The 25,740-nt window shown below is 42.3% G+C and overlaps 1 protein-coding gene across 1 annotated transcript in view; it reads left to right on the forward strand.

Moving 5' to 3' along the window:
* The first annotated feature begins 1,213 nt into the window (after positions 1-1,213).
* Positions 1,214-25,740, forward strand: part of LOC132899752 (AP-2 complex subunit alpha-2) — a 38,218-nt gene continuing 13,691 nt past the window's right edge. Inside the window, exons 1-13 of the mRNA XM_060941872.1 lie at positions 1,214-1,426; positions 5,167-5,235; positions 5,349-5,491; positions 6,907-7,100; positions 7,311-7,440; positions 7,872-7,973; positions 10,507-10,615; positions 14,935-15,085; positions 18,604-18,772; positions 20,501-20,638; positions 20,918-21,100; positions 24,716-24,813; positions 25,431-25,662. Of these exons, the coding sequence (XP_060797855.1) occupies positions 1,360-1,426; positions 5,167-5,235; positions 5,349-5,491; positions 6,907-7,100; positions 7,311-7,440; positions 7,872-7,973; positions 10,507-10,615; positions 14,935-15,085; positions 18,604-18,772; positions 20,501-20,638; positions 20,918-21,100; positions 24,716-24,813; positions 25,431-25,662 (1,785 nt within the window). The 5' untranslated portion in view covers positions 1,214-1,359. The remainder of the gene's footprint in view (positions 1,427-5,166; positions 5,236-5,348; positions 5,492-6,906; positions 7,101-7,310; positions 7,441-7,871; positions 7,974-10,506; positions 10,616-14,934; positions 15,086-18,603; positions 18,773-20,500; positions 20,639-20,917; positions 21,101-24,715; positions 24,814-25,430; positions 25,663-25,740) is intronic.

Here is a 25,740-nt window from a genome sequence, read left to right on the forward strand (position 1 = left end):
TCATTTTGAAATCATCAGGATGTACATAAGATACACAGCGAGTGTGTGAACAATAATCTCACTGCTTCTGCATGCATACGCAAAGCCATGAGTCAGGCATAAACCAGACTCCTCTGTTTATGTCATGTTATGTCCTATCACACCACACCGGCGTTGATTAATTTCCTATAACAATACAACACTCTCTGCATCTCTTAAAAGTTTCTGCTGTTGTTGTGATTGTTGTCGTGAACTGCATCTCAAGTCAGTGCACAGAATATTCCTTTGGTTTGTAGTTACACATATGTGTGATACTGATTTGTTTAAATGTTACAGTCGTTGTAGATTATAGATCCTGGAATAAGTGAGTAAGTAGCAGCACTGTTAAGGCTTGGAGTCTCAGAAATTTGCCCCATAAACCCCTGTGGGAAGCCCTATGGGAACCCCTGTGGGAAGCCCTATGGGAACTCCTATGAGAACCCCTGTGGGAACCCCTATGGGAAGCCCTATGGGAAGCCCTGTGGGAATCCCTATGGGAACCCCTGTGGGAACCCCTATGGGAACCCCTGTGGGAAGCCCTATGTGAAGCCCTGTGGGAAGTCCTATGAGAACCCCTGTCGGAAGCCCTATGAGAACCCCTGTCGGAAGCCCTATGGGAACCCCTGTGGGAAGCCCTGTGGGAACTCCTATGAGAACCCCTATGGGAACCCCTGTGGGAAGCCCTGTGGGAACCCCTATGGGAAGCCCTGTGGGAACCCCTGTGGGAAGCCCTGTGGGAAGCCCTATGGGAACCCCTGTGGGAAGCCCTATGGGAAGCCCTGTGGGAACCCCTATGGGAAGCCCTATGGGAAGCCCTGTGGGAAGCCCTATGGGAACCCCTGTGGGAACCCCTATGGGAAGCCCTATGGGAACCCCTGTGGGAAGCCCTATGGGAACCCCTGTGGGAACCCCTATGGGAAGCCCTATGGGAACCCCTGTGGGAAGCCCTATGGGAAGCCCTGTGGGAAGCCCTGTCGGAAGCCCTATGGGAACCCCTGTGGGAACCCCTGTGGGAAGCCCTGTGGGAACCCCTATGGGAACCCCTATGGGAACCCCTGTGGGTAGCCCTATGGGAAGCGTGGGAACCCCTATGGGAACCCCTATGGGAAGCCCTATGGGAACCCGTATGGTATTGTATGTTGTGTTTCCCGTCATGTACTGTGGTGTAACAGCGGCCCCTAGAGGCCGCGGACTGCGCGAGCAACGAGATCTCGGCGTGACACCGGAAATGCAGAAGAAGAAGAAAAAGAAGCAGAAGAAGAACATCGGCGGCCCCAGCTCAGCTTCACCGTCCTGCTTGTTTTCGAAAACAGACTCTGAGATAAACAGTAATTAAGAAACATGCCAGCGGTTTCTAAAGGAGACGGGATGCGAGGTCTCGCCGTTTTCATCTCTGATATCCGGAACTGTAAGTGCTAACATGCTAACGCCGAGTTTCAGCCTCAGCAGCTAAACAAAGTGAACTTGGCGTTAGCGTGAGTGCTAGCTAGTTCACTTTATATATAAAAATAATCATAACACACATGAAACCTCGAGAAGGAATCAAACCATGGTTTTTAAGCATTAAACTGTGATTTAAGTTCTCCTGTAAAACCGTTTCAGACCAAAACAAGCCACGTTTATCATCAAATTATTCCTATTTTAACGCCTAGCTGATGTTTGTTTATTGTTGTCACTTGTAAACAACACCAACACCACTGTAAGTGCGGATAAAAGGCGTGTTTGAGGTGCTGCTGTGAGGTTTGTAGTGTAGTGGAGCGGTTGTGATAGGTGTGGCTCTCACTCCATTCACCTCACTCTCTGCTCTGGTATGGGAAAGAAAACATCTGTTTGTTTGTTTGTTTGTTTATTCTCAGTCCAGAAGCACAAACCCAAACACGTTTCTGTACAGCTTCATGGCTTCCTGAATGAATCATAGTATGTGGGGCAAAAAAATCATCACTGGAATTTTTTTTTTTTAATTATAAATAAATAATTCATAAATTCTGGGGGAAAAAACCTTATTCGTGTTTGTTGTAACAGTCATTAATACGTCTCCTAAACCTTGAACATGTTAAAATTGTGTATTTATTATTAATCCCTGTGAGAAGTTAGTGTTTCTGTGCAGCGGTGATCCCCTGAACACGATGTTCAGACCTCCAGCAGGTAAGGTCAGGTCTCGGACAGTGAGCTGGGTTTGACGGTTGAGTGGTTCATGAAGCTCTGCTCCAGGATCGACGGATTTGACTGAGACTCGCACGTTCCAGACTGGAAGTCCTAAACGTGTTTTCTCAGCCAGTTTGCACTTAATAAGGCCATGACTTAATCCAGTGTTTCTTTCTTTTTAATCATGTTTATGTCCTTGCAGATTATTTGGACAAATGTACAGAATTAAAAAAAATTGGACTATTGCACCTTTTAATAGTAGACAAATATTCAGTGAATATCTTAAACATGAGCACTAATCAGTCAGGTTTTAACTCCTTTTTAAAAAAAAAAAAAGGGCTTTTTGTGGAAGTTGAAATCGTTTGTGGTTGAGCTGGACACTAAAGCGCCGCTGCATCACTCTTGATGAAATGAAGCTAGTGCAATTAGTCACACAGTAATTTAAGTGAAAATAGACCAAGATGAAAGATGCTTAAACGTAAAATGCAAAATAAATTCTTATTAATTATAAAGCTCCAACTCCTTCAGAGTGGGATATTTTTAATCAGTTAACACTACCAACAGTAAAGATGTGGTGTTAATGCGAATCATGTTATGTTCATGCAGAGCAAATCTGCGAGTCTCTGTTTGAACTAAAACCGATAACATAGACTACGTTCAGACTGCACCCTGAAACGACCCATATCCGATTTTTTTTGCCCATATGCGACCTGTATCCGATTTGTTATTGACAATCTGAACGACACAGATCCGATTTTTTCACATGCGACCCAGGCCGCTTGGATATGTGGTCCTAAATCCGATGCATATCCGATATTTTCACATGCGACTGCAGTCTGACCGGACAGGTCGCATTCATGCGACCTACACGTCATCAACAAGAGACAAACGTCACTATTCTGCGTTGGCTAATCCCGCCTCTTTGGTGGAAAACAACAACATTTGTACAGTTTTCAGAATTTAAATAGACTTTTATAGAATTGATCAAGCTAATGGTGGATTTGGTAGGGACCTGGATGTTGATCTGTTAGCCTGATTAAATAAAACAGTTTCTATAACTGATTTATAACTTAAACCATCCTGTACCACATCGCCAGGTCTCGCCTCATCTCCATCGCAAACTGCACTAGTGTTTCTGCAGCTTGAGCCAGCGCTGAGAGAAGTTGCAGAATTCAGCTGGCTATAAACAATCTAAATATTTATAAAAATGTGGAAAAGGTTTATTAATATGACAAAATAAATATGTGCAAATTATTAAGCGTGAATTAAGAGTTTGGTAATACAGCGGCCGTATCCCAAATGACTGCCTACTGAAGCTCGAGTGCACTATATAGAGTTTAAAAATCCATTACTTCCTAGTAACATGTAGTGCACTTATATAGAAATTAGAGAGACATTTAGGAGTCAACCCTCGTTACCAGGCTACACGTTTTCATTTCAATTCAGAAACCACACACGAGACCTCACACTTTAACACTAACCAGATAATTAAACAAACAAACAAACAAAAAAATAAATCATTAAACTTGAAGAGTGCGCTTTTTTTTTTTGTTTATGTATTAGGTAGATGTGCTTATTACATGTCAATTTGCGCATGCGGGACACTTTTGGGTCGTTTTCCGTTCATACTGGAGATCGCATACAAGTCTCATATAATTGGTAATGTGAACGGCCTAACAAAAAAATCGGATTTCACAACAAATCGGATATGGGTCGTTTCAGGTTGCAGTCTGAACGTAGTGTTAGACACAAGTAACATCTTCACAGTTTATATTATTTATTTTCTGTAGACTTCCACTTAAATCCAACTGTAATTTATAATATAATGAATAAAAGAATCGTATAGCCTCTAATTATTTTAACCATCATTCCGGTGTGTGTAAAATTCCAGCAGCTTCACTGTAAAACACCTTTCTGTGTCCCTGAGTGCAATAAATATAAAAACAGCACACAATTTTACATTAAAGGCTCCGAAATCAAGGAACTAAAGTGATACGATTGCAAAACAAAGTAAAACAGGAACTGAAGATTGCCATAGACTGGGGGGGGAAAGTTGAGATGCTTTTATTAAATTTTTGAACATTCATGTTTCCAGAAACTTGTTAGTCTGTTGTACAGTTGAAGTCAAACATTTACACACTGAGGCTAAAGATGTTCAGACTCCACACACTTCATGTTACTGAATATTTCTTCTGGTAAGTTAGAGCGTCTCCTTCAAAAGAGTCAATAGAGACAGGTTTATTTCAACTTTAATTCACTATATGGATCTGGAATACTTTTTAAACAATCTGGAAGATTTCACAAATTGAAGTAGCAACTTTTAGAGGTGCTTGATTGGGAATTTCCTTCGGTCCAAGACAACAACAAAGGAACTTGTGAAGGAACTGGAGGCATCAGGTACCAAAGTATGAACATCCACCACTAAGAGAGTCACATCACCAAAGCCTGAAAGACTGCTGTGTAAGGAAGAAGCTCTTACTTCAAGACCGGCATAAAAAAAAATAAGAGACTGAAGTGTGGAGGAGTCTTCTCTGGTCAGATGAAATAAAAATGTAACTGTAAGGCCGTAATGATCAGCGCTACGTACGGAGGAAAAAAGTGAGGTTTTTCATCTGAAGAACATCATCCTTACTGTGAAGCATGGGGGTGGTAGCATCATGTTGTGGTGGAAGAAACTCCTCAAGACTTCAGTCAGAAAGTTACAAAACTTGGTCTTGAGCAAGACGACGATCGTTAATGGTAGAGCATATGAAGGCGTTCTATACAGTTGTGTTCTTTCAGAACAAAATGTCAGGTGTGATACAGCAGGGAGGGTTAAGGGCCATACTGGTGGTACTGGGGCTTAAACCCAAAACCTTCTGATCTGTAACCCTAGACAGATGGGTTTGTATCTACAAGCTACAAAGTGTAATTATTGTGCTTGCTTTGACATGTGGCGTGCCATGTGCCAGATGTGTTGTAATAATATGGGATATCGTTGTCTCCGTCTTTCTGTATTTACAGGTAAAAGTAAGGAGGCAGAGATCAAGAGAATAAATAAAGAGTTAGCCAACATTCGCTCCAAGTTTAAAGGTATGTTCTCAGTGGTGTGTGTCTGTCTGTCTTCAAATACCTGGACAGCAAGTGAACTTGACATCGGGTTTAGCACAGATGTTAACATCCAGATGTTTTCTGCCTGTGTTTAGGAGATAAAGCTTTGGATGGCTACAGTAAGAAGAAATATGTGTGCAAGCTGCTGTTTATTTTCCTGTTGGGGCATGACATTGACTTCGGCCACATGGAGGCGGTGAACCTTCTCAGCTCCAACAAGTACACTGAGAAACAGATTGTAAGTGCTCTAGGAGGACGACCTGCAGATTTTCAGATGTGGTGTTTAAATTAGCGTGTACACAAAATGCAATTGTATAGCGTGGATATAGCCAAGCCCTGTAGGTGTAGCGACGCACTGTTTATTACTGTAGTAGGCAGTTTTGGATGGATGTACAGCTTTGAGGAAGTAATTACCTGTTAATCTCATGGTTGCTTTTTCAGTAAGGTGGGGTTTACATTAGACCGTATCAGCGGATCATCAGATTAACGTTTTTAAAACGATTAGTGTGCACACAGCAACACCAATACACGGATACGCTCGGCTCCGCAGGCATCCTGCGCTCCAAATCACTCCGCCCTGAACAGCGAGTGCCCTCTGGAGGGTGTGCACTCCGGCCCTGCGCAGCTCACAGAGCGCGCGAGTGAAGTGCACAAGCTGTGATTCGGGACTGAGTCGCTGTGTGTGTGATCCCAGCGCATATCACTTACCACTCGCAAGTGGAAGGATGGCAAGCCTAAAGACAATCATAACTACACAATGGGCAGTATTTGCATCAGTATTTGCAGTATTTTCATACTTTTATACTCTTTAATGAAAGGTGATACAAGGCGGAAGTCCGCGCCGTTTTTCAGCAGTCGCGTCACATGACCAACGCCAGCGAATCAGGAAGGTGGATGTCACAGTGACGTTGTCCAATGACGACGCCAGCTAGAGCTCAGCACAGCGTATCCGCGTATTCTCAATGTTTACACAGCACCGGAGCTGACACGATCTGCATTGAATACGTGGACCCTGGCGGATTCCCGTTTCCAGGCGGTTTAATGTAAACGGACAGTGCATCCGCGAAGAAAACGAGACAGATACGGTCTAATGTAAACTTGGCCTAAGTTTTAGGAGAAAAAAATGGCAGCATGACTATCCAAGTTAGCAAGACTAGGTTTAAAGATTTTGTGCAAACAAATTGCTTTGCAGATTTGATTTTTGGCTTCCCCAGTCAGAAATTACGAGTTAATTCCACATCTCCCATGACTCCTTAAATGCCACTCCTTTCCTCCTCTTGATTTTGTACGCCTCACTGCAGAGAGAAAAGTCCTTGGGGTGGAGTTGGACCTGATCTCGTTCTTCCTACCAGAAGTCAAGGGGAAAAGAGTGTTTGAGTTGTTTTGGGTGAGAGGTTAGGGTTGGGCTTATAAGAGGAGTTGGATCCGATCCAGCTCCACCTGCTGGACCTTTTTGGTTCTGCAGCAAGGATCATTTCAAACCGGCTTCTGTTACGACATAAATAAAATCTGCATTGCTGCTTTGTCGTCATTTTAAAAAAAAAAAAAAGAGAGTTGAATATGTACAGTAATTATTTTATTTTGTACATGTTAGGGATAAGTACTTGACATGACAGCAGATTGAAGTTTTTCTCCCCCTGTGGGGTGTTTCAGGGCTACCTGTTTATCTCAGTGCTGGTGAACAGCAACAGCGATCTGATCCGCCTCATCAACAACGCCATAAAGAATGACCTGAGCAGCAGGAACCCCACCTTCATGAACCTGGCACTGCACTGCATCGCCAACGTGGGCAGCAGAGAGATGGCCGAGGCGTTCGCTTCAGAGGTGCCGCGCATCCTGGTGGCAGGGTGAGAGATCAGCTTAATGTTCAGATTGTACTGTATCTAACACATTCATGATATGTCACAGTGAGAAGAACAAAAAGTAGCGCGAGTTAAAATGTTCTGGTTTAATTCATCTCCTTATAGAAGGGAGAAATTCTCTGTGCTAAATGTTAATATGTTAAAAGACGGAGTGTAAGTGAACACTTGTGTTGAGGTTTTGATTTGATTTTACAGAGACACAATGGACAGTGTGAAGCAGAGCGCAGCTCTGTGTTTGTTACGGCTCAACCGGACGTCCCCAGATCTGATCCCCATGGGCGAGTGGACGTCCCGTGTGGTGCATCTTCTCAATGACCAGCACCTGGTATCTTTACGTTTTTATAGATTTTAAAGACATTTTCATATCGCCGTCATTTCCTGTGTGTTGTTAACGAGGCTGTAATCGTAAGCACGGTTAAAATTCTGTATGATTTTGGTGTGCTGGTGTTGCGATATCCTGCATTTTTAATACAGCAAATATGACATTGCCTGAATATGTGCCTTAGGTTTGCGTTTTCGTTTGATTTTAAAATACTCAGTGTTGTGAAAGTAAAATCATCGTTAGTGAATAACGACACAATGTTTGTGGGATCTGTTCAGACCACTCAGTGCTGCTCTCTCATCTTTCATGTTTCCATTTTGACAGTTTTACTTAATTTTGTCCAGCAGGCACTCGTGTGTGTGTGTGTGTGTGTGTGTGTGTGTATAAAAGGATGAGATCAGACATTGATAATGAGGTTAATGCCCTTTTCCCAGGGAGTGGTGACGGCAGCAACGAGCCTCATCATCACTCTGGCTCAGAAGAACCCGGATGACTTTAAGACTGCCGTGTCTCTGGCTGTGGCCAGACTCAGCAGGGTGAGATCGTTGATCCGTCACGTCCACAAAGCAAAATGACACTTTAAAGCAAATATGAAGTGAACGTAGAACTGAAAACAGCATTAATACCCAAGGATGGAACATTTCCTTTTGCTTCAGGGTTAAACATGACCTTTACTTCCTAACGGATGCAGTCTATTGTTTGAAAGCCAAGCGGTTTTCATGGACATTTTCCCCAAAAGTCTGTTCTGTAGTGTCCACGCTGTCCTGGTTACTAGACTAAGATTAATGAATTGTCATCTGAGTTTCATAATAAACACTGGACAAATACAGAGAAGCATCTGCTGTGTGTGGATCATAGCTGTTAATTTAATTCCTTAATCTAAGAAATCATATCACGGTGTGTTAAACTGTTTTGTCATGGTGTTGAGCAGAGAAAGCAGCTGGTCAGCACTAAACAGAATTTTGTCTAGTGTATTAGATTAGGTGTGGGAGGAGGAGGAGGACGAGGAGGATGATTTGGGATGTTTGGATTCTTGTGCTTTTGAATCAGATTGATTTTTAAATTAATACAGAAACGGGTTCCGTCCGTCCGGTCACGTTTTCGTTTCCGGGCCGTATCTTTAAAACTACTGAAGATATGTTCATGAAACTTTGTATACATATCAAGCAATGTGTGAACTGCTGCCTTTTGCTATTTTGGATTTTTTGAAAAGTATTTTTCAAATTTTTACATAAATAGATTTTGACTTGGTTTCTAAGAGTATTGTTTGTTTCCAGAGCGCATATCCAAAACTATTCATGATACGGATTTGAAACTTGGTATACATGTTAACAAGGTGATGTAGATGTGCCTTTTCATACTAAAAATTTTGAGAAATTAATTTTTCATGTTTCCATGGAAACAACTTAGTCTCTCGGGTTAGTCTTAGGGGTAGGTTTTGTTTCCGGAGCGGAACTTGAAAAATGAGTGTTATGGTATTGAAAGTTGGAATATGTGTTGATAATGTATATGGGCCTTTTGATACTAAGAAATGTGGGAAATTTAGCTCACCTGAACCAAAGGTCCGGTTAGGGCTGTGCGATATATCGAATATACTCAATATATCTCCAAAAATTCTGTGTGAGATACATAAAATTATTATATTGTAACTATCGCGTATTTTATGGTCATTGCCGACTTGCGTTTGTTTAAAACATTTTCCGGTGGGTTTCTCCCTGTCCCTCAGGCAGTAACGTGAGAGGCTGCCTAAGGGTAAAAAAAAAAAACAATAACGTCACACACTCGCCAACCAATCCCGGGTGACATCTCGGTGCTGAAAGGAACTTGCGGGAAGATTTTCTAGTTTCGGTTTACAGCGCTGACTCAGTTCGTGCAATCGCTGGTGTTGCATAGGCTACCGTGTAAGCTCTGTCAATTTCAGCGACAAATTAAAAATGGAAGCGGACGAATTGGTTCCTAAAAGAACTAGTAAGGGGTCAGTCATCCAGCATTTTTTTTTTTTGATATAGCGAGGAGGACGTGGAACAGCAAATGCCAGTTTGTAAAGTGTGCAAAAAAACTGTCATCACGAAAGGCAGCAGCACTACAAATATGTTCCATCACCTGAAAACTCACCCGGCACAGTATGAAGAGTCTCTTAAACTCTGAACTACTTGCCCACGAGCTAACACCCCCCCCCCACACACAAGCTAAACAAATGACCATAGCGGCCTCGTTCTCCAAAGCACCCCATATGAGAAAACGAGTCAGAGATGGAGAGCTATAACGGCTGCAATCACTAACTTCATTGCCGAAGACATGATCCCAGTTAGTATAGTGGAAAAACCAGGCTTCCAAAAATTACTAAACACACTCGATCCCAAACATGAGTTGCCTGGTTGCAGACATTTTACAGAGAAGGCAATACCGGAATTATACACATCTGAGAGGCAAAAACTGGCCCGTCATCTGCAAAGATCTAGCTCTATTTTTTTAAATAATTTAATGAAAGAGCACTTTTCTTATTTAGGCTAAATGTCTTTCTCAGTGTTGAGCTGCACTTTATTGGTTTGAGCTCTGAGCAGCTCTGTATTGTGTTGCCCCTTTGTTGCAATTTTCAAGATTGTTTTTGTAGTTTGTGTGACATCTTTGTTGAATAAAAATAGTCTTATTTCAATTCAATTGTGATTAAATCACTAACATGAACATTTAAAATGTGTTGTTGAAAACCACCTGTAAAGTTAACCAAGAATGTTATTTAATCTGCAGGGATTGTAGTGAAAACAGTAGAGTAAAAGTTAGATTTCATGGGGTCCTTTAGAGGAGATTTCAATATATCGAGATATATTGTGAAATAGAGAAAATGTATCGGGATATTCATTTTTTCCCATATCACACAGCCCTAGGTCCGGTGGGTTTATGCCATGGGCTGCTGAGGTCAGTGTAAAGAGGTCGGGTTGGTTTCCTGTAGCAGAACTTGAAAAATATGACAATATCCTGAAACTTGGTATGTAGGGCGGGGGATATAGATGACTCTGCCTTCTTGTTAGTTTTTATTATTTTTCTACTTATTCATTCTTTCCTTCTCAGATCGTCACGTCAGCATCCACAGACCTTCAGGACTACACGTATTACTTTGTAGCAGCGCCGTGGCTGTCGGTCAAACTGCTCCGCCTACTGCAGTGTTATCCACCACCAGGTGTGTGTGTTTAATGAAACTCTTTATAATTTCTCAACATGCTTTAGTAAAAGAGGGGCTTAATTTCCCCGAAGCCTCAGTCTCAACAGGTGTGTCAGTGTGATGGAGTAGTAGGAAGGCTGAGTTCTACTTCTTCGACTACACTTCCTCTAGAATCTCAGCTATACACTGTGTGAATCTGAGGTACTGTGTGTCAAGAAAATGTTGGTCTTTGGTGTCGTGACATAAGCTAAATAAGCAGAACTAGCACAAAGCCAAGATCAGTTGGCATGAGTGTGACGTTATAAGCGTTTAAACATTCCGTCTGAAAACATTACAAAAATAGTGACGTGATGGTGAATTTCTGGCAAGAACCTCAAGCATAATCAAGGCAATGCAGAGTGTAAAATATATCACCACAAATGATCCCCAAGTACAGCCTCAACAACTGCATTCGTCTTTGTAGCAGCTGCTATAATATGAAAATATTGATTGAAGTAACACTATTTCCAAATCTGGAAATTGTTCCACAAAAAAACCAAGTGTTTAAACCAGAACAGGGTTTGTTCCTTATTCGCTCATTCTGTATTAAAGGACCCATGGCATGGTGGTTTGTTGATGCTTTAAACGGGCTCGTGGAGGTTTCCGGATGTTATATCCGCAGCCTTTCTCGAAATGAACCCTCGGCATGTAGATATAGCCTCCTGGGAGAAAGCCCCATTTCAGCGCTTTTCCCAGTGCGTCGTTTTGCTAATGAGAAGCAGGAGGCGGGGAAGGGTAGAGGGTGGGGGCGGGTCTTATTAATATTCATGACGTAAACGTGTTACCTCTGATTGGCTAACAGCACTGTGACGCTACCTCCGGTGGGTCAGAACAAGCGGATGTGGGTGTCTTACTATGGCGAGAGAGAAGGAACAAACCGCGAAGGGAAAAATACCGCACGCTGACGTCATTAAGGTGCAACACGAGGAAATAAAATAAATTCAACAAATGTTTGGGTTTTTACTGAACAAACAAATAAAATGAACGAGTGACTTAAAAAAAAAGAATGTGGGTGTCTTTGTAAAAACTGTTTTGATTGGCTATTATAACAGAGCATGCTGCATGCTTTTTGGTTTTGTAGCGCAGAGTACCTGGTTAACTGCAGGAAGCGGTTAGCCGCACAGCTAATGTAGCCATTGCAAGGCTAACGCACCGATTTTAAAACACGGCAAAACGACTTAACAGTTATACACTTACTTGTTGGGTGTTTGTGGCTGATGCGGCAGGGATGCTTGGTACGGACCCAGGCTTCAGTGACAGTTGATGTGCAAAACCTGCCCTGTACTGTCCCAAGTTGTGGAAACATTCCTCAGGAAAATGCTTCCGACAAACATACACCGTCTTAGGTAGACTCGACGGCGTATTATTGGAGTAAATAAAATTAAGCCACTGCGTCTTCAGGGGCTCTCCCGTCGGCAGTAAAAACAGACTCTTTTCTGTGTTGTCACATCCATGTACAGCGCAATTTCCATGTTTCGCTCGCTTAGGTGATGCCATGTTGTTGTGTCCTCTATGGTCTCCTCACTACAACTGGGCGGGCAATCCATACGGTGGGTGGGAATCCAGAGGGGGGGCGTGGGGATCATCTCCCTTGCTGACGTAGTGAAAGGAAGAGCTTCTCAACGCACCGTTTTGACGCGCCATTCTCAAATGTTGGGCATAGTTTGGTTTACACATTATGAAATTTCTAGCCACTGGGGTGACTTAAGAAGGTCAGAGGAACTCATTTTAACGTTAAAAAACCTCAGAAAGTGAAAATTTCATGCCATGGGACCTTTAAAGTCTGATCAAACAGCACAGATCCAGTCACCACACATCTGCTGCATTAGAACTTTGTGAGATCATTAATATTCTTCAGTTGTACGGTATACACAAGCTATTAATAGCCAATTATAACACAGAGGGGTTGAATTCTCACATCTGATTGGTCAGAAGATGTGCATTATTTCTAGTTCCAGCTGTAGTTTATAAACAGGGACTTGTATATAAACGTATTTATTTTAAATGAAATGTGTTGAGGCTGGTAAACGACCGACTGTTTATCGACGCGATGATATAAGTGTGAACAGGAGCTTACTCGTCTCTTGGAAGTTTCGCAACATTGAACTCATTCTTCATTCTGTGCTGCTGAACCTCTTCTCACAGAAGTGCTTTTGTGCTGTTCTTCACACCACTAGGACATTCCGATATCAGTGTTGTCATTTGAACAACTGCTTAATTAACCACTAATGAGGATAACTGTGTGTTCCACTGTTGCTAATGGGTTCAAAAGGGTAAAGTGGTGCGTCTCTTGGACTGGTTTCTGATTGTACTCTGCTCCTGCAATCAGTGCTGCACACTAATGTTAGGGGAGAAAATCAGACAGCTCATCCATTAACCCCAGTTTATTAAAGACTCGCTAGAGCAAAACGTTCACTCGATTCATTATGAGGGCTTTTTATGTAATAACCAGTTCACTAGATAGTACGGTCTTGGAGCTGGTTTTAAGGGAGGTGTTGTAGCTCAGCTTTGGAAATATCACAAACACTAAACACAGTTAAGCAGCGCTGCAGCAGGTCCAAGTGTTAGACACAAAGGAACACAAGCTGTAAATAGAGCAGAACAGTCATACAGCAGCGACCAGCAATAACCACAAAGGAGCAGAGTTTCAGGAAATGGCTCTTCTTTTTTTAAATGCGTTTGGTTGGTTGGTGAGAATAGTGTGCACAAATACATATTGCTCTAAACATTTCTGTATCGCTCCATACTGTGAGGAGCTACACCTCTACTTTAATCCTCAGTGTTCTGGTCTTCCATACAGAAAACAGGCCATATTGTTATTCTGGTCATGTTTCAGACGTAGAAAGGCTTTTAATTGGCACTAGTTGAAAGTTATCAGCTTTACATCACGTTTATGGTTAAGGGTGGAGGTATGCATAAGACTGTGTTTTTGGTTTTTTTTTCCCCCTCAATCCCACCAGCTCCTAAAGGAGTTCTGGCCAATCCCACAGTTATTTTTGTTTTGTACTCAAACATGAACTTCCACAGCTATAAACAAAGAAGTAACTTAACCCACAGTGACCCTGACCAGGATAAAGCTGTTTACCAATGAATGAACGAACGCACGAGTTTGTCAGTAGCTGGATTTCCATTGTAGTTTTACGCAAAATAGAAGTGGTGATTTTTAAAAATTTCAACAGAACACAATTGTGAATGTTCTGTGTTTCTATGAAGTGATGCTATGTGATTTAAGGCTGGGTTTTCTCCTCACTCACTCTCTTTTCTGAAAGGTAGTGTTTCCATTTTGTCATGTCATGTGACTTAAATGCGAAAAACATGGTTCCATTTCAGTTTTGTGAAATATTGATTTATCAAATTGTCCATTACTCGTTTTTTAGCTCAATTTTAAATTTTGCATTAAGCAGGTTAATGAAATCACGGCCACTGTGACGTCGTCTCTGGTTCTTGCTCATTATGGCTCTAATATAAATCTCATCTCATTATCTCTAGCCGCTTTATCCTTCTACAGGGTCGCAGGCAAGCTGGATCCTATCCCAGCCGACTACGGGCGAAAGGCGGGGTTCACCCTGGACAAGTCGCCAGGTCATCACAGGGCTGACACATAGACACAGACAACCATTCACACTCACATTCACACCTACGCTCAATTTAGAGTCACCAGTTAACCTAACCTGCATGTCTTTGGACTGTGGGGGAAACCGGAGCACCCGGAGGAAACCCACGCGGACACGGGGAGAACATGCAAACTCCACACAGAAAGGCCCTCGCCGGCCACGGGGCTCGAACCCAGGACCTTCTTGCTGTGAGGCGACAGCGCTAACCACTACACCACCGTGCCGCCCTTAATATAAATCTATATCTGGATATCTATAAAGCTGATTTAGGATGATGTCCATTGTTAAAATTAATTGAATTGAAGTAAATTAAATCTCAATTTAATGCATGAATTAAATGCCAGGCTCAGGACTGCACAAGCACCATGTCCAGTATGCTCCCGTGTTAATTAATATTAATGAGTCTTTACATTCAGTCTTGCAGGAGCCCAGACCAGGTGCTCTCCTCTAATATAGTGTCCTTTATTTAAGCATCTAATTGTTTTAAATAGTGGACACACTTATTATTTCAAACATTTATAGCACTCTTTTTTTTATTTCTGTCTTTAAAACCGTAGCCTAAAGCACTGAGTCATCTGTAGCCTGTAATTAAAGTGAACTTGAATAAATTTTGCTGTTGAGTATCAACATTTAAATGCAGTAATACATTAATTTTCTGTGAATGTTGACTGGATATGGTTTCAGAGGATGCAGCGATTCGTGGACGCCTAACCGAGTGCCTGGAGACGATTCTGAACAAAGCACAGGAGCCTCCCAAATCCAAGAAAGTGCAGCATTCCAATGCCAAGAACGCAGTGCTGTTTGAGGCTATCAGTCTCATCATCCATCACGACAGGTCACTGCTTTGTCCTTCACACGCAGATCCTGTGTCTGAAATCACTCCCTACTCACTATATAGTGGACTATATGGTGAGGTCGCCATTTTGTAGTGCTGTTTGAATGTATAGTGAGCACCCTGTATAGTGCACTCAAAGTATCCCACAATGCATCGTGAAAAGTAGTGTACAAGCAAGGGTCACTAACCAAGCAATATATCCCATCATGCATGGCGGTCACGCAGCGGCAAAGAAAGTATTCAGCCTTGATTTAAAAGAACTGAAAGCTGCAGGTGCTGTGTATTGATGAATGTGGGAAATGCGCTCAGTATAATATGGATTTATCACACAAACATGCATGTATTTTATTATTTTGAAAACCCATCAGCCGACTGATCTGATATGTTTTAATTGTGCGACAGTAATGATGTAAATACCTAGTCTGGCTAACGCGACTTCAAAGCTCTGCGAGCATTTGGTCTGGCAAAGATATTAAGCCCAACCGTTTCCCAAAGTGCGTGGTTGACCCGCCTCCCTGAAATGCCTCAGTTTGCTACTGGTCGAAGCCAGAAAAGGCTGTGACGAAGCTTAAACCAATCACATCACTCTTTCCTCTGACGTACGTGACGCGACGGAAACTGCTTGAGTGACAGGAAGAAGAAGGAGGAGCTGAAGAGGACGATAATGGCGCGATCAAAGGCGAGACGACCACAATGATAGGATTCTCGCTGAGCCCCATTGATTTGGCTACCAGCGGGGCTAACTGGTAGATTAAACTCTTCCCGAAGCCGGTCGGGAGCAAGGCGAAAACGGCCTTCCTTTCAATAAATACCTCCAGGGCTGCTCTTTGCTCCGTTTTCAATGAGAACTTCCCGCTGAATGCTTTCAATACAGCATCTACCGCTGTGTCAAAGGCTTGCCGCTGCTCCATGTTCGTAATGTTTCTAGTGAATGAAGCGCTTCCGGCATAGATTCTGTAAACAATCTGTGGCTTCCGGTCGCAGTTCTACTACGTCAGTGCCTTGAACACGCCTCTACCCAGGGCCATTGGAGATGCTCAAAGTTGATTGGCTCCCGATTTTTCGGGAGCTTGGAAGAGCTGTAGATAGCTTGCCTTGCCAGACTAAGCTCGCAACAGGCCCTCGTGTTGCGTCACACTTAGGATGGGCGGGCCCAGGCTAGTAAATACCAGTGTGACGGACTCGTGTCCGAAAGCGGTTTGTTTTTTTTTTGTTTGTTTGTTTGTTTTTTTATTGTATCAATGAGCTCACTGTGTAGTCCTCTATATAGTAATTCACCGCGAGTTAGCCTAGTGGTTAGCGTGTCCACCTCTCGATCGGGAGATTGCGAGTTCTACTCGCAGTCAGGTCATACCAAAGACCATCATAAAAATGGTACCTACTGCCGTCTGGCAAGGCACGCTGCAATACAGATGGGGGGGGGGTCAAACTCTCACGGTTACCAGAGGACCCGCCCCCCCACTGTAACCCTAGCTGTATAGAGGTTTTCGACCCACGTGACCGTTGCTATGTTGACAAGTAGATGGCGCCATTTTGGCGGTCACAACAATGGCGACTCCCGCTAGCCCAACATGTGGGTTATCGAACCTACTTTAAAGATTTGTCAAAAAATATGTATTTTCCCTTTTCACAGCATGCATTGTTTGAATGGTTGCCATGACATGTGCAAAGATTTCCAACAATGTTTTGTGGCAAAAAAAATTCCATAACCGTCTACTTCAACGTGATACCAAATAAAAGTAAATTCATTGCAGTTAGAAAAAGTGTCCAGGTTGAGAGAGAGTTACATTAATCATATAGAAAAACGCATAATAATTAATGTCTAGTATCGAATTCTAGTTTTGTCCATTGCATATTCACATCTAAAAAGTACAACCCACCCAACAACATGGCTCTGCCTCGCCTGAGGGCACCGTGTATGTTAAACCTAGACTACACGTAAGCCACCTGAACACTAGTAAGAAGCCCGGTGCCAGGTAGCCCCATTGAGGAGGCCGAGTGGTCCCCGTCTCACGTATATAAAACCATGGATGTATAAAGAAAAACCATCGTAGCCTGACTAGTGGGGCTTGGTGCCAGGTAGCCTGAACACCGCCTAACAGGGCTTACGTGTAGGCTAGGTGCTAGGCTACATGTGTAATTTGTCATTTATCTCGCATATGCAGGGGTGATAGCGTTCCGGCGCCGCGCCGGATTTCCGGCGTACCGTGGCTGGGGGAAAAAAAAAAATCTAGTTCGCCCATTGTCCTGTGTCATTCTGAGATGCGCAGATAGACAGTAAAGGGAATTCGGAATTCCCTTTACTGTCTATCTGCGCATCTCAGAATGACACAGGACAATGGGCGAACTAGATTTTTTTTTTTTTTTTTTTTTTTCCCCAGCCACGGTACGCCGGAAATCCGGCGCGGCGCCGGAACGCTATCACCCCTGCATATGATATCTTTAAACTTTTGGAAAAGTTACCTGAGACAGAATGTTCGCCACACAAACGCGTGTGTTCGGTGGGCTGCCAATTCTCTCGCCTGATCGCCGCAATCCACTTTTCGCGACGCTGTCGATCGGCCGGGAACCTATGGAACGTTAATCCAGGTTTATCCCCTCTTCTGTTGTGGCAGCTAACTGCACAACACGTATCAGGCATTCTATGATAAAAGTAAGCGATGAAGAAGATGGATATTACAAGCGTTTGCTGATAAGCGTGGCTTTGTTTGACCTCCAAAATGGCGGCGTAAACAGTATCACGTGACCCTATGACGTCAGGTCGAAAACCTCTATAGGCGAGAGGCCAAGGGCTAAGGGGCGGCGCCGATCTCCATTTCAATGCGCCCGATTGCATGGCACAGGAAGGACTTTAGATAGTAATTCCCTATACAGTGACCAGGGAATAGTGAACAAGTGAGTGATTTCGGACACGGAGAGTGTTCAAGTGCTAGCAACGCATCTTTCTTCTCACACACTTGCCTTTTAATTTCTCTCTCATTTCATCTCTTCCTCTCGCTCTTTCTCACTCTCTGGCTTCCTTCCTGTCTCTCCTCTGATTTTATCATTTTCTTGGTAAAATCAGCCAGAATTAATATTTCATGAAGTTACTGGTACTAGTGGAAACGACGCAGATAAAGCACTTCTCTTGTCGTTGGGCATTCAGTGGTGCTAATCACTTGGTCCATGAGTATGCAAACATATTTAGTTTATTTTTTATACCATAGACAGTTATGAAAGTGTGAACAGCATATCAACAATTAGCTCCTAGCGTTTAACTTTTTCCAATACTACATCACTCAAGCTTAAATTAGTGCTGGTGTGGAGCCCCATGTGATCTGCTTTTGCTTCCTGTTCTCCTCAAGGTTCGACATGTTGAGATGCTCTTCTGCTCACCTCCGTCTTAGGGTGGTTATTTGAGTCACTGTAGGCTTCCTGTCGGAGCCTATGACGAACCACTCTAGTCATTCTCAGACAATACTGCCATGAGTGTCCTGTTATATCCTATTTCTTTTAATCTCTCTCTCTCTCTCTCTCAGTGAGCCGACCCTGCTGGTGCGAGCCTGTAATCAGTTGGGCCAGTTCCTTCAGCACAGAGAGACGAACCTGCGGTATCTGGCCCTGGAGAGCATGTGCACACTTGCGAGCTCAGAGTTTTCCCACGAGGCTGTAAAAACCCATATTGACACTGTAATCAATGCACTAAAGGTAAACACCTTTATTTTGTATCGAACTGAATATCTGCTGTGCTGAGGATCACTAAAACAATACCGGTTTAACTCTTGTACTGTAATGGTCTCTTTCTGTCATTAAAGGACATGGGACATGAAACATAAAAGCATGCTATATCAGTTTCTTTCCATTAAAAATATGAATTAATTGCATCAACAAATACAAAATCATCTATTAAATTCAGCAAAATCGTTATATTCGTGATGATTATATGGCATTTCTGCTCGAGCTCCGATATGCATATTTTACAACCGGAAGAGCCGCTGTCATGTGATCATGCGCCACAAAAACTTTCGGGCACAGCACAAGCGGGTAGATGAATGGAGAAGTGGATGACAAGAAAATTGTTTTTATAGTCTTTAAAGTACATTAAACATCATGGTGTATTGTGCTGCTTATGGTTGCAATAATTCCAATGGGAAATGCCCTGGAGTAAGTTTTTTTGCATTCCCCAAGGACCCGAAGCTGAGGAAAGTGTGGGCTCACTACTGCCGTAGAAAAACTTTGCACCTACTGTTTCCCACAAACTGTGTTCGGACCATTTCACTGAGGATTCTTTCAACATTAATACTCAGGTGCTGAGCGATATTAATTGCCAAGCCAAATTTAAGAGGCCGTATAGCCGGGTTCATGGAGGCAGTGATAGCGCCATAATATACAGGGCCTAACATTCCTACAACTGTAGAGACAGTCAAGAAATCCTGTAACATTAATGGACATTTAAATAAATGTTAAGTTATGTTGGTAAGTTTGTTTAACTTTTCTTAATTTTCATCTCTTTCGCCAAACGGCGTAGTGTTGTTGGCTGTGTGATGGCATTTCGCCATTTTGAATGTTTTCATCTCAGACTCTGGAAGCATTGTATCTCAATCAATCTCGAAAAATATCAGCAAAAAAAAACTAGCTTGCAACGGACTTTAGCTAGATCTATGATGAACTTTCAATGTATGATAAAAAAATAATACTTCTTTCAACAGATCATTAGCCTTTGAGCAGAATTGTTTTTAACTTACCAGGAAGTGTTATCCAGCCGACCGCTTTCAGTTTCATGAGGGCTGAATGAACCCTCACTCTCAGAATCATCTGACCCGTCAGAGTAAAGACAAGATCCATGTTCATGTGAATTTCCAGCTATCGGTTCGAATTGATAGGGTCTAACTTCACATCTCTGTGAAACATCGGGAATGTCACTGTCGATGGTGTCCATTTCGGTAACCTGTTTACATTAGATTCCCAAGCGCTGGCTCCTTGGAAAGTTTTTGTGACGTCACGGGTCACGTGACCACCTAGCTCATTAACGAATCCTTGTTTTACGCTGATGTATAAAAAAGTTGAATAATGTAATGATTTTCACATTTTTGACGCCCTGCAGTGATTTAGATGGCATTTCTTATGTCCTTTATACATAATTATACCCAGAAAAAAATCCATGTCCCATGTCCTTTAAAACAAGATGTTTTTAACACACCTGAGTCAAACAGCTAAAACACACACAGGTGGACAAATCATAAATTCATTATCTTTTATTTGCTGTAATTGTACAACAACAAAGTGACCTGTCTGGTAGCTAGACAACAGAGTGAATAAACTAGCCTCTAATAATTGCACCTCGTTATATCTCATTCCTACAATCTTCTGCATGCCTGCTGTGTTTTAATTAATGCACAATCAAATATACTAAAGAAAGTGTGTGTGCGTGTGCAGACTGAGCGCGATGTGAGTGTGAGGCAGCGTGCTGTAGATCTTCTCTATGCCATGTGCGACCGCAGCAACGCCAAGCAGATTGTCGCGGAGATGCTCAGCTACCTAGAGACAGCCGATTACTCGATCAGAGAAGAGATTGTAAGTGTGTGTCTTTAATCTTCTCTCTTTTACACTCTCTTCAGTTAGTAAAGTGCTCTGTAATGTTATTAACATGATTTTCCATGCATCGTGTGTCTCTGTATAAAACGGTTGTTAAGGTTGTAATCAGAAATGAGTCTATAGTTTTACAGTGGTACATACAGAGCGAACATCAGCTCTGTATGTTTGTGGAGCATAAACCACAGAAGGTCAAAATTGTGCTGCGTCAGTGAATTAAAGTTGCACTTTTTTAAATCTCAACCCGCTGACCTGCCTCAGGTGTTGAAAGTGGCCATCCTGGCAGAAAAGTATGCAGTGGATTACACGTGGTACGTAGACACCATCCTGAACCTGATCCGCATAGCCGGAGATTACGTAAGTGAGGAGGTGTGGTACCGAGTCATTCAGATCGTCATCAACCGAGACGATGTGCAGGGATACGCTGCGAAAACCGTGTTTGAGGTATCACTCACACTCCCTGACTAACTGTTCTCATGCATGTGGCTCTTCTTTACATGCGCCTCTGTGCTGCCATGGGGACGTGCTTGTTCGACTGTTTACTGCTCCATATATGTGAAACTCTTCCCCTGGCTTTAACGCTTATGAGTCTGCCATAACTTTTCTCTCTCATCACACTTCATTCTATAGCTGGTCTTCTTTTCTCTCTCTCTCCACTGATCCTTGCTCTTTATTAATGATAGTTTGTTATCGAAGACACACACTGTCTCCTCTATTGTCTGATAAAGACATGCTTGAAAAATATTTTTGGGCTGGTGTGTGTGTATTTTTATTTTTGTGTGTATACAACCCCAATTCCAAAAAAGTTGGGACACGGTGTAAAATCTAAATAAAAACAGAATGAGAAGATTTGCAAATAATGGGAACCATACATTTCATTGAAAATAGTACAAAGACAACATATGTTGGAACTGAGAAATTTTATTGTTTTTTGAAAAATTTCTGCTCATTTTGAATTTGATGTCAGCAAGATGTTTCAGAAAAGTTGGGACAGGGGCAACAAAAGACTGAAAAAGTTGTGAAATGCTAAAAAAAGTAATTTGGTGAATTGGCAACAGGTCAGTAAGATGATTGGGTATAAAAAAAGCATCCCAGAGAGGCGGAGTGTCTCAGAAGTAAAGATGGGGTGGAGTTCACCGCTCTGTGAAAGACTGCATGGGCAAACAGTGCAACAATTTAAGAATAACATTCCTCAATGTAAAACTGCAAAGAATTTGTGGATCACATCATCTGTGGTCCATAATATCATTAAAAGATTGAGAGAATCTGGAGAAATCTCTGTATGCAAGAGACAAGGCTGAAAACTGACACTGGATGCCTGTGATCTTCAGGCCCTCAGGAGACACTGCATTAAAAGCAGACACGTGTCTGTAGTGGAAATCACTGTATGGGCTCAGGAACACTTCAGAAAACCATCGTCTGTGAAAACACTTCATTACTGCATCCACAAATGCAAGTTAAAACCAGATATAAACAATATCCAGAAACCCCGCCACCTTCTCTGAGCCCAAGCTCTTTTACGATGGACTGAGGCGAAGTGGAAAACTATATCTAATGAATCAAAAGTAGAAATTCTTTTTAGAAATCATGGACCCCACATCCTCCAGGCTAAAGAGGAGAGGGACCATCCGGCTTATCAGTGCACAGCTCAAAAGCAGCATCTGTGATGGCATGAGGGGGCATTAGTGCACATGACATGGGGAGCTTGTACATCTGGGAAGGCATCATTAATGCTGAATGATATAAACACGTTTCAGAGCAATATGCTGCCATCCAGACTAAATCTTTTTCAGGGAAGGCCTTCCTTCTTTCAGCAAGACAATGCCAAAACGCTTTCTGCACATATTAAAACTACATGGCGCCGTAGTAAAAGAGTCCAGGTGCTAAACTGGCCTGCCTGCGGTCCAGACCTGTCTCCCTTTTAAAACATTTGGCGCATTATGAAGCGCAAAATACGACAAAGGAGACCCCTAACTGTTGAGCATCTGAAATTGTATATCAGGCAAGAATGGGACGACATTTCTCTTTCAAAACTACAGCAGCTGGTGTCCTCAGTTCCCAAACGTTTACAGAGTGTTGTTAAAAGTAGAGATGATGCAACACAGCGGTAAACAAAGTTGTCCTAACTTTTCTGAAAGATGTTGCTGACATCAAATTCAAAATGAGCATTTCTCAAAAAACAATAAAATTTCTCAGTTTCAATATATATGTTGTCTTTGTACTATTTTCAATTAAATACAGCATTTCCATGTTTTGTAAATTATCGCATTCTGTCTTTATTTACAGTTTACACAGCGTCCCAACTTTTTTGGAATTGGGGTTTTGTGTGTGTGAGAGATGTGTATACACACACACACACACACACACACAGATACATACACACGCATGTATGTATGTGTGTGTGTGTGCCTGATTCCAAAAAAATTGGGGCAAAGTACAAATTGTAAATAAAAACAGAATGCAATAATTTACAAATCTCAAAAACTGATATCGTATTCACAATAGAACATAGACAACATGTCAGAAGTGAGACATTTTGAAATTTCATGCCAAATATTGGCTCATTTGAAATTTCATGACAGCAACACATCTCAAAAAAGTTGGGACAGGGGCAATAAGAGGCTGGAAAAGTTAAAGGTACAAAAAAGGAACAGCTGGAGGACCAAATTGCAACTCACTAGGTCAATTGGCAATAGGTCATTAACATGACTGGGTATAAAAAGAGCATCTTGGAGTGGCAGCGGCTCTCAGAAGTAAAAATGGGAAGAGGATCACCAATCCCCCTAATTCTGCGCCGACAAATAGTGGAGCAATATCAGAAAGGAGTTCGACAGTGTAAAATTGCAAAGAGTTTGAACATATCATCATCTACAGTGCATAATATCATCAAAAGATTCAGAGAATCTGGAAGAATCTCTGTGCGTAAGGGTCAAGGCTGGAAAACCATACTGGGTGCCCGTGATCTTCGGGCCCTTAGACGGCACTGCATCACATACAGGCATGCTTCTGTATTGGAAATCACAAAATGGGCTCAGGAATATTTCCAGAGAACATTATCTGTGAACACAATTCACCGTGCCATCCGCCGTTGCCAGCTAAAACTCTATAGTTCAAAGAAGAAGCCATATCTAAACATGATCCAGAAGCGCAGACGTCTTCTCTGGGCCAAGGCTCATTTAAAATGGACTGTGGCAAAGTGGAAAACTGTTCTGTGGTCAGACGAACCAAAATTTGAAGTTCTTTATGGAAATCAGGGACGCCGTGTCATTCGGACTAAAGAGGAGAAGGACGACCCGAGTTGTTATCAGCGCTCAGTTCAGAAGCCTGCATCTCTGATGGTATGGGGTTGCATTAGTGCGTGTGGCATGGGCAGCTTACACATCTGGAAAGACACCATCAATGCTGAAAGGTATATCCAGGTTCTAGAGCAACATATGCTCCCATCCAGACGACGTCTCTTTCAGGGAAGACCTTGCATTTTCCAACATGACAATGCCAAACCACATACTGCATCAATTACAGCATCATGGCTGCGTAGAAGAAGGGTCCGGGTACTGAACTGGCCAGCCTGCAGTCCAGATCTTTCACCCATAGAAAACATTTGGCGCATCATAAAACGGAAGATACGACAAAAAAAGACCTAAGACAGTTGAGCAACTAGAATCCTACATTAGACAAGAATGGGTTAACATTCCTATCCCTAAACTTGAGCAACTTGTCTCCTCAGTCCCCAGACGTTTACAGACTGTTGTAAAGAGAAAAGGGGATGTCTCACAGTGGGAAACATGGCCTTGTCCCAACTTTTTTGAGATGTGTTGTTGTCATGAAATTTAAAATCACCTAATTTTTCTCTTTAAATGATACATTTTCTCAGTTTAAACATTTGATATGTCATCTATGTTCTATTCTGAATAAAATATGGAATTTTGAAACTTCCACATCATTGCATTCCGTTTTTATTTACAATTTGTACTTTGTCCCAACTTTTTTGGAATTGTGTGTGTGTGTGTGTGTGTGTATTGACCAGCAGCTGCCCTTTAACATGTTTGTCCTCCACAGGCCCTACAGGCTCCAGCCTGTCATGAAAACCTGGTAAAAGTGGGCGGCTACATTCTGGGCGAGTTTGGAAATCTTATTGCCGGAGACCCGCGATCAAGGTAGTTTTAATATCATTTCTACAATTATTTATTTATTTATTGCTTTGTACAATCTGTAAACTTGGCGTAGCTGGATTTATGTCCTGTAAAGAACTTCCAAAAACCTCAGTGTTTCAGAACAGTACAGTGTTGTGGTGTAGTAAACAGGAATAAATAAAATTTTAGGACGTTACCATGATGAATCCATATCCTCTGTAATTTTATTGACATTTTTAAGCTATCATCTATTTATATTATCACAATGGCCATTCAGGCAAATTATCAGAAGAGAAAATAAAGTTTCAAAGATTGATTTGGGTGTGTGTGTACGTACACTGATGATCCAGTGATGAGATGCAAGTTGCTTTTAAGTCTCTTTCTAAGGGATGCCTTGAAATAATGTGATTGGAGGAGCCAATGACCAAACTGGTTGGAAAAAAGGAAAATGATAGCGAGTTTAAAAGCCATCTCGTGTCGAATTAATAAATAAAACAAGTTCTCATAGTTTAATCTTCAGGGGACATTGGATATTAAACCAAAATGGTGTTTAAAACACTCTATAGACTGCAGTAAGTGCAGTAAAGAAAGGTGACGCTTTAATTTCTTGAACCTCCCTTTTCCTTTTCTCCCTCTTTCAGCCCACTTATTCAGTTTAACCTCCTCCACTCCAAGTTCCACTTGTGTTCAGTTCCCACTCGGGCTCTGCTCCTTTCGGCTTACGTCAAGTTCATCAACCTTTTCCCCGAGGTGAAGGGCACCATACAGGAGGTGCTTCGTTCAGACAGTCAGCTGCGTAACGCTGACGTGGAGCTGCAGCAGCGTGCTGTCGAGTACCTGCGCCTCAGCTGCATCGCCAGCACCGATATACTGGTACACATCAAAATGAAGTGTTTTTCTCTTCAACTGTAATTAAATTCATGCTGCATATTTCTTATTTAAAGTCGCAGG

The sequence above is a fragment of the Neoarius graeffei genome, chromosome 15 (assembly GCF_027579695.1).
Source record: "Neoarius graeffei isolate fNeoGra1 chromosome 15, fNeoGra1.pri, whole genome shotgun sequence".
Classification (NCBI taxonomy): Eukaryota; Metazoa; Chordata; class Actinopteri; order Siluriformes; family Ariidae; genus Neoarius; species Neoarius graeffei.